Here is a 9724-nt window from a genome sequence, read left to right as displayed (position 1 = left end):
GGCCCTTTCAACCGATAGGCTGCTCACAGCAGGTCCCATCATGGAGGTGATCACATTATATCAGATCTCATCATGTAGGTGATTACGTCATTATACAACTCCCAAACTATATCATAACTGCCAAACCACTAAGAATCATGGCTCAGCCAAGTTGACTCACAAGCTTAACATCACACTGCAGGACACCTTTGATTAGGTAGGGCCAGGCCTGGTTGCTAATAACAGGGAGTCAAGTCAAGAAGGTACCACTACCACCAGGTTCTTAACAAGGAGCCCTGAAATTCTGCTAGAAGACCACAACTGTGCTGGCCACTTCACTTCCACTTTCTAGGCAAGTGTATCTAACTGCCAACAACCTAAATGAGCAAAGAAACAGATATCCTGCATCCCTTTCCTACAGAAAGGAATGCAGCCCTGCTGACATCTTGGTTTTAGTTAGTCTTTCGAGACCCAGGTCAGACTTTTGACCTCCAGAACCGTAAGATAATAAATATATTTAGGCGACTTAGTCTATGGTCATTGTTATGACAGCAATAGAAGACTAATACACCAAGCAAGGTACTTTTTCCCTTTACGTCTTCCTCCTTGGGAACACTGATTAAAAGTCAGATCCTCTAAGGATGGGGCAAGGGAGTTGAAAAAGCTTTTTCCTGGGACAATTTCCTGACTCTGATATCCTGACCTAGAGGAGGTTCTAAGGAAAGCATCAACCACAAGGGAAAAAAAACAGAGAGATGTTGTCCTGTTTTTATCTCCTTTCCCAAGTGAGAAAATTAGAAAACACAAATCATAGGATTTACACTATAGGACAAAAATGTCCAATTCTACCTCTACATTGTAAAGATGATACATAAATAGCACCAACTGTATTTGCCCTGCTGAACTTCATTTAGAATTCTGCATGCACAGACACTCTACGGTGTGAGACAGGAAGCCCTCCTCCCCTCCCCCACATCCTACCAATGTAAAACCATGCAGGTCGTTTGCTCATGAGTTTACACAGGGCAATCAACAGCCTGAAATATATGAGAAAAGTAGAAGCGAAACTGAAGTGCTCCTTACATTTGAAGAAGAAAATTATTCCTCCCAGGACATAGGGCAAAAACTCTCTCGTGAAGTCTCCTTACCAGTTAAGCAGTTGCTGTCCTGTTGATTCTGACTCATGGCAAACCCCTATGTGTCTGAATAGAATTGTGCTCCATAGGGTTTTCAAACGCTGATTTTTTAGAGCTAATCTCCAGGCATTCCTTCCAAGGAGACTCTGGATGAACAGGAACCTCCAACTTTTAGGTAACCAGCCCTACCTCATGTAAATTAAAGCCTTCTCTCTATGGTGATTACCATAGTCTAGCATTTTTTTTTTTTTTTTTTAGCATGTAGTGTAGAAATAAATGACATATTAAGCTTAATTTAAATCATAATTCATCCCAGAATGAAAGTGCTATTCTTTTCTCACACTTTTTTTTTACAACGCACAGAACCTTCTTCCTGACCAGAAACACTTTCTCTCCCAAATTTTCTGAATTATCTAGCTTTGAATTATTTAGTTAAGGTTTTTTCGTTCCTTTTAGCCTGTAACTTGATGTTACAGAAGTGTCATTTGAATCAGTCTGAAAATAAAACATCAACAGAAACAAGGTGAAAAAAAAAACTTTCCCACCAGATAGACCTACTGTAAAGCTCACGTAGTGAGTAATAAATTATAGGAAAGGTAATTTATTATTTACTACGCCAGTTGTTTGCACCATTCACAGTGTCCTCTTCATTGCAGTGACAAAGGACAACATACACTACCAAGTATTAACAGGTGGCTTAAAATATTTTATCGCCTTTCTGATGTGGAAACTAGAGTCTTACAGTCATTAACCCAGTAATTCTAGTCACAGACCTTTAAAGATGGGGACAAATGTCCCAGTCATTTAAATATTTATTTCAGTAGTTTAGACAAAGAGTCTTGATATAAAAACCCAATATGGAAGTATACTGGGGGAATAAATCTGAATCAACAATGGAAAAATTAAAATCATAAGCAAAGAATGCCACCAGGAATTACTGTTACTTAAGCCCTGGAAATGTGGGGGATAGGATCTGGGACCAAACAGGAAGCAAGCCCAAGTCAGAAACATAGGTGGAAAGAAACCCCAGCACTGCAATTCCCAAAGAGTGAGCTGAGGAGTCACGGGGCGCTGCAGTGAACTCACAGAAGCACCTTGGGATATTTTAATATTTTGAGGGAAACACAGCAAGATCTGTCAGACACCACATGAACTCCTATAATTAATTTCTTCGAATACAATTAATTAATAAATGGAACTATTAGATATTTCTTTGGCCCAGGAACATGGCGAAAAAATTACTGAGATAGTAAGGATACCATGAAACGAGACAGTTTGGGAACCTCTGCTCTAGGGACATGCTAGGATTCAAAGGACACAGCCTGCATAGAGTATTTTCAGAAAAGCAGATCAAAAGTGGAAAGGACAGTACCTCCGGCTTCCATATACCTAATCATACATGGTGAGGTCTTTTCCTTCACTCTGCCCTGGCTCCAAAGTTAACTCTGTTGCCTACTGCTCTGAAGTTATTGGATCCCTAGAAAGTCAGCAAAATTCACTTTAAAATCAGTGAATATCCCTTTTTCTTAATAACAAAAAGAAACAAAAGCAAAACTGATTTTGCAATGCTGGTTTTGGGACCAAATAACAGGAATCCTCCAAATATTTACTGCGCAAAATTCTAAAATTTAAATATCACTTCCGTGGGGAAGAGATGAATGAATTTTACAGTAAGATTAATTCAGCATCTTCATTAACAGTCCATTGTAGCAGTTTTAAAACTTAGTCTAAATCAGGGATTGGCAAGCCTTTTCTATAAAGGTCCACCGAGTAAATATTTTTAGTTTTTTTTTTTACAAACCATTTTTAGCTCAGGGGCCATACAAAAACAGACTGCAAAGTATAGTTTCCTGACCCCTGCTTTGACTCATAAGACCCACCAAACAGAAAGAACAGAATGACATGAAATATTTAAAAAATTTCCAAGTCAATGTAGTTCATTTTTAACATTAACATAGAAAATAAAAAACCAAAACCCATTGCCGTCGAGTGATTAAGAGATTAAGGAATTGGCTGCTAACCAAAAGGTCAGCAGTTCGAATCCACCAGCCACTCCTTGGAAACTCTATGGAGCAGTTCTATTTTGTCTAACATAGAAAATAGACACTCACATTTAAATTATATTTACTAAAATTTATAAATACATCTGTATTATTTATCTAGCAAAAAAAATGATATACTTGACAGAAGTCTAAGATAAGGTAGGATACATATAAATACAAAAAAAATGCAGACAAATAGAGACATGGTGATAACCAAGTTTCTATAGTTTTATCTGTTACAGAGGTGAGGAGGAGAGGGAAGGTAGTGATGAATAAGGCATGATGTCCTCAGAGAAGCCTACAATGTAGCCTGAAAGGAGTGGTGGGTAAAGCTGAAACTTAGAAAATGAGCAAATGCTCAGCTTCAAGAGTCGGATTTGAAAGTTTGTTATGACGCCTTGTCTTAGTTATCTAGTGCTGCTATAACAGAAATATCACAAGTGGATGGCTTGTCAAACAGAAATTTATTCTCTCACAGTTTAGGAGGCTAGAAGTCCAAATTGAGGGTGCCAGCTGTAGGGGAAGGCTTTTTCTCTGTGTCGGCTCTGGAGGAAGGTTCTTATCATCAATCTTCCCCTGGTCTAGGAGCTTCTCGGCGCAAGGACCCTGGGCCCAAAAGACATCCTCTCCTGACTCTTCTTTCTTGGGGGTAATAAGGTCCATCTCCTCTCTGCTTGCTTCTCCCTTTAGTATCTCAAAAGAGATTGATTAAACATACAACCTAATCCTGTAGATTGAGTCCTGCCTCATTAACATAACTTCCTCTAATCCCACCTCATTAACATCATAGAGGTTAGAACTGACAACACATAGGATAATTACATCAGATCACAAAATGGAGGACAAACACACAATACTGGGAATCACAGCCTGGCCAAGTTGACATGCATTTTTGAGGAACACAATTCAATCCATAACATATCTGTACCACATTTATTTTATTCCCCACTCATTTGGTGGGTAAGGAGCTTTGATGATGCCGTGGTTAAGTGCTGGGATGCTACCTGAAAGGTCAGCAGATTCAAACCCAACAGCAGCTCTGAGAGAGAAAAGACCTGGCAATCTGCTCCTGTAAATGTTTCAGCCTAGGAAGCCCTATGGGGCAGTTCTACTCTGTCACATGGTGTCCCTATGAGTTGGAATGGACTGACGACACACAACATTTTGTGGATAGTAGACACTTTTCCTTCCCATTTTCGGCAAAGAGAGAAAACGAAACATTACAAAATTAAGCATACTCTTCCTGCTCAGATCTTCCCACTGTATTCTTGCAACCTTTAAAATTAAAATTCACTTAATCTTTTGACTGATTATGATTTAGGAAATAATATTGGAATCATTACTCCCTGTCCTTGAGAATAGAGAATGCGACCCAGCCAGAGCTGGGCTCACAAGGACTCACAAGGGCACATCAACTGGGCCCTGAGGTATAAAGACAATAGCTAAGATCATCTTGGAAAATATCTTTCAGGGAACCTTTCACATGAACCAATTAAACAGAACACAAAAGACTTTCCACTCTTACCTTTTTCTTTTAGCATTTAGTGAATAGAAGATTTGTTGGACCAATGAAGACCCTACTGTCTTACTGAAACCTGTACCAATGACTATCGATAATGGAGATTCAAAATGTAGGATCATAGCTTCTAGCCAATCTGTGAAAAGATTAAGGTTTCAATGGTTTTGCACATTTGTAATGTCAATATATATTGATGATCCTGTAATGTTCCTTGGACTCAGGCAGGCAGGGCTGTAGAAGCATGCTTGTCCTTTTTTCCCATTCTTGCCTATTCTGTAATATTTCCTTGGACTTGGGCAGACATGGCTCTAGCAGTATGCTTGTCCATTTTCCCACTTGTGTCTATTCTGTAATATTTCCTCAGATTCAGGCAGAAGTTAGCTCTGGCAGCATGCTTGTCCACTCCCATTCTTGCATCTTTGAATATATGCCGAATAAAACTTTCTTTTTGCTTTACTAAACTTTATGATTTTTTTTTCCTATAACAGTTAGCACAATCTCAGACTCTGGGGCGATATATTCCTTAAAGAAAAAAAAAAAAAAAAACCTGAGGCACCTTATCTAGACTAATATTCAGCTCTATGAAAAACAAAACACTGTAACAGAGAAGCCTCTCGCAGATTAAGTAGAGTATATATAAATATATCACTAGACAAAAGACATGGTTTCAGTTATCTGTTCGCTGGAAAAGATACATAAGAAACATCCCAAAACTCAATGAAGTAAAACAATAACCATTTTATTACACTCATGGATTCTCCAGGTCAGGAATTACAACAGAGCATAGCGGGTGTGCTTTATCTCTGGTTCACAAGTCTAGAGCCCTCAGGTGGAAAGACTCAAATAGCTCAGGGGTGATTCAAATTGTATTAAAAGAAGCCAGGTTGTAAAACAGAAGTGTTAAAGATCTGAAAGAAAAAAAAAAGCAGAAATCAAGCTCCAGACTTTTGCTAGGTCAGATGACAATGGGGAAGATAACCATAACACGTGAGAATTCTCCTTTGTCAGAATCCTGACCTTGGAGCCCTGAATATTGCAGGCCTTCTTTTTTCTTTTTCTTTTTTTTTTTTATTGTGCTTTAAGTGAAAGTTCACAATTCAAGTCAGTTTCTCATACAAAAATTTATACATTGTTATGTGACCCCAGTCACTCTCCCTATAATGTGACAGCACACTCCTCCTCTCCACCCCATATTTCCCTTGTCCATTCAACTAGCTCCCAACCCCCTCTGCCTTCTCATCTTGCCTCCTGACAGAAGCTGCCCACATAGTCTCATATGTTTACTTGAGATAAGAAGCACACTCCCCACCAGTATCATTTTATGCCTTATAGTTCAGCCTAATCTTTGAAGAGTTGGCTTTGGGAGTGGTTTTAGTTTTGGGCTAACAGAGAGTCCAAGGGCCATGTCCTCTGGGGTCCCTCCAGTCTCAGTCAGACCATTAAGTCTGGTCTTTTTACTAGAATTTGAGATCTGAATCTGCATCCCACTTTTCTCCTGCACTATCAGGGATTCTCTGTTGTGTTCCCTGTCAGGGCAGTCATTGGTGGCAACCAGGCACCATCTAGTTCTTCCAGTCTCAGGCTGACGGAGTCTCTGGTTTATGTGGCCCTTTCTGTCTCTTGGGCTCATATTTACCTTTTGTCTTTGGTGTTCTTCATTCTCCTTTGCTCCAGGTGTGTTGAGACTGTTACACAGCAAGGCTTCCCAGCTCAGGACTAAGCCCTGCCTAGGTTCTTACCTTCTTCTGACCAAGAATCACCAGGAGAGGCTCAGAGTGACATAAAGAAAGTAAAAAGCTCTCGAGGGAGAGAAGGAGTGGGGTTTCCACCTATGCTAGCTTCCAGTCTCTCAATGAACAAAGGATTCCTTAGGGCTTATAAAAGTTTTTAGGCAGGGAAAAAGGCATTATCTTTATTCATTAGATGAGTGGAGATTTCTAGAAGAAGGGGAGGGATTATGAAAATCAAATGCGCGAGCAGTTAGAATTCAAGATGGACTTCCTCATAGAGGTTGCTGGAACCAAGATGGAGTCTGTCACAAATGCTGCCGGGATGTCGAACAGGACTTATTCTGGGATGTTGTACATCTGTGATGCCTCTAGATCTTGGTTCAAGCCCTGGCAAGGCGTGGGGGGGGGGGGGGTCACTGCTCATGTTTGTCTCATGTGGAAGGTCATTCGTAGACCATGTTGATCTTTACTGTGCATGCTTTACACCTGGTGAGTCCCTGAAAAACAATTCAGTACTATCAGTAATTTATAGCTGGTCAAGCACACAGGTCCTTGAAATGTAGCCCCTTATCTTGTCTAAGCTCCTAGTTTGTTAATTACAAGTGGTTCTCCGGTGCCAGCACTAAAAGTTATACGGTGGTCTGCACTTAGGTTTAGATTTCATTATAGCTGGTAGAGCACACAGGGCCTTAAAATGTAGTCCTTATTTAATTCAGCCAGCCCGATCTCTTCTCTGTCTCAAGACCCAATGATGCACCTTAGATGGCCACTTGCTAGCTTTTAAGACCCCAGATGCCACTCACCAAAGTAGGGTACAGAACATTTTCTTAATATACTTTGTTATACCAATTGACCTAGATGACCCCTGAAACCATGGTCCCCAGGCCCTTGCCCCTGCTACTCTGTCCCTCAAACTGTTTGGTTGTATTCAGGAAACTTCTTAGCTTTTGGTTTAGTCCAGTTGTGCTGACTTCCCCTATACTGTGTGTTGTCCTTTCCTTCACCTAATTCTTATCTACTACCAAGTTAATGAATGCCCCCTCCCTCCCTTCCAGCCCCACCTTCGTAACCATCAAAGAACATTTTCTTCTGTTGCAGGTCTTCTTGACCAGATGACATTAGCAGAAATTTCCAGTGGCAGTTGCTGTCTAATAGGCCAAAAGGTCTTTGGTGTCAGAAAGACCTCTTTAAAACCCCAGCCTACCACTTACTACTCAGTGAGTTGGGGCAGAATACTTAACTTGAAATTTGTTTTCTCTGTAAAATGGATTGTTTGTGCAGATCAAGCAACGTAAAGCAGGTAAAGAACTTAGTACAGTGTTTGTCCCCTAGAAAATGACAGACCCATTTGTATATCTAACCGAGAAGTAGATAACCAATTGTTTGCTCTATTGGTTTAGCTCAAGGCTTTACGCACATAAAGATCCTATCTGCCACCTGTTTGCTCTACAGGTTTCGCTAAAGGTTTTAAGACATAAAATTCCTTTCATCCGTTGAAATGTTAATTTTTTGAAATTTAAATGTGTATGAGTTTTAAACACGAGATCCAAATGCGAAAGGACATTGGGTATTAGCAGCTCTTTCCAAAATAATCTAAATTAATTCCAGCTTTATGATTCAAAATGACCAAGCAGCCTACCCCTAGATTCTAGCAATTGAGAGAAATCTAGGCGGCGTTCCCTATTCTTATCTGCTTTCTTATTCCAGCTGGTTCCCATATCCATTCGCAAAGGGAATCGGAGATCTTTTGCGCAGAACACGGCATTCTCTCCTCCAGTTCAACTCTAAAGTATCTGCCCCCTAACCAGGCTTTCTTTAAACTGAAATAAAGTCAGCAGAAGAACGTAGTAGGTGTTCCTCAAGTCTTACACAATTCTTGCAGCTTCCAGAATCGTCCTCAAAGGCCATCGAGACACCATAGCAGCGCCGCCTACAACCTCTACCCACTTTTTGCCTTTCTTTCTACCCTTCAAGCGCAACCTCACAGCTCCGCCCCCGCCAACGACCAATCAGAAAATGAAAAGTGAGCCGGATGGGGCGGGCCCTGCTTGACGCTGGCAACGAATCACATCCCTCAGACAGCAGGGGCGGAAGCGGAAGAGGGCAGAAAACCTGGTTTGGCCTTGGGTTCCGGGGGTGGGGGATGTCCCGTAAGAGCGAGTGAGGAAATCCTGGAGTCAGCGGGTTTGAGTCTTCGCCTCTTACCTATCAGCGTAATTGGGCGAAGAAATACCTACGAGCGCGGGAGGGAGGAAGCTCAACCCCCAAAGAAAAGAGCAACTGTGGGGCAGAACTGGACTGTGTGGAGGGTCACTAGAGGCCGGTCCCGGTCGGCGCCTCACTCCTCCAAGTTATGGTTCAGGCGGAGCTCAGGGCGATCCTCAGGTGAGGGCAGCTGCTCCGCCCAGGAGTCCCACCACGGAGGAACCAGGTCGATGTGGAGTGGGCAAGAAAAGATGCTGCTCGCACAGCTACCCTGTAGCACCCTGAGCGGCCGCAGCTGCTGCAGAAGCAGAAAGCTCAGCGCCCACCGAGCAGGCGGCTTGAGCAGCTGGTAAAGTCGCCCAGCAGCTCTTTCTCCTTAGCTCCCGGCTCCCCATTACAATCTCCTTCGAGCTCTTTTTCCTTACTACTCGGAGCTGATTTACGCGAAAACATGCCTTGCACTTGTACCTGGAGGAACTGGAGACAGTGGATTCGACCTTTAGCGGTGGTCATCTACCTGGTGTCCATAGTGGTTGCAGTTCCCCTGTGCGTGTGGGAATTACAGAAACTGGAGGTAAGAGGATCCTGCACCACCGACCTCTACTCTTTCTTCCACCAGTCTGCGCATCTGAGGCTGGCAAAGAGATTTCCTTCTCCCGTTCCTTTCCTTCCGCAGACTTAGTATCCTGAACAACATCTCATGTCAGTGAGAGGCCAGTCTTAGGATATAAACCTGTCCGGTTTCTTGTTCACGATTTTAAAAGTATGCTACAGGTGGAGGTGGGGCTGGTTTGAGAAAATAGGGTATATTAAGGTAGTCGCTTACAAAGAGCACTGTGTTTTCGCGTATTCTTAAGTTTCCTGAAAGGTAATTTTATTCGTGAAATCTGATCTTTTCAGATAATGGGTTCATCTCAACTAGATCAGATAAACCACCTTGAAAACCATGTGTTGAATTTCATTAGCTTTTAACTAGCATACTGAATTAAAGGATTCTAGGTTAACTTTGTTTTTACTTTTGAAATTAGCTCAATTAGCTCTTAATCAACAAAGGTTTTGCAAAAAGTTCCTTGTATAATTTTTGATGTCATATTCTTATTATGACATCAGGAA

The 9724-nt window shown here is 41.6% G+C and overlaps 1 protein-coding gene and 1 long non-coding RNA gene across 2 annotated transcripts in view; one reads left to right on the top strand and one right to left on the bottom strand.

Annotated features, from left to right (window-relative positions):
• Positions 1 to 5487: 5487 nt before the first annotated feature.
• LOC126087967 (uncharacterized) lies at positions 5488 to 8343 on the bottom strand. Its single transcript, XR_007519910.1, has 3 exons — positions 8276 to 8343; positions 6313 to 6903; positions 5488 to 5584 (listed from the first exon to the last, which is right to left on the bottom strand). It is a non-coding gene; the product is annotated as an uncharacterized LOC126087967 (long non-coding RNA).
• A 180-nt stretch (positions 8344 to 8523) lies between these two features.
• TMEM184C (transmembrane protein 184C) overlaps positions 8524 to 9724 on the top strand; it is a 44598-nt gene continuing 43397 nt past the window's right edge. The window contains exon 1 of the mRNA XM_049905922.1: positions 8524 to 9185. Within this exon, the coding sequence (XP_049761879.1) occupies positions 9063 to 9185 (123 nt within the window). The 5' untranslated portion in view covers positions 8524 to 9062. The remainder of the gene's footprint in view (positions 9186 to 9724) is intronic.

The sequence above is a fragment of the Elephas maximus genome, chromosome 13 (assembly GCF_024166365.1).
Source record: "Elephas maximus indicus isolate mEleMax1 chromosome 13, mEleMax1 primary haplotype, whole genome shotgun sequence".
Classification (NCBI taxonomy): domain Eukaryota; kingdom Metazoa; phylum Chordata; class Mammalia; order Proboscidea; family Elephantidae; genus Elephas; species Elephas maximus.
This window is presented reverse-complemented; position numbering and strand designations above follow the sequence as displayed.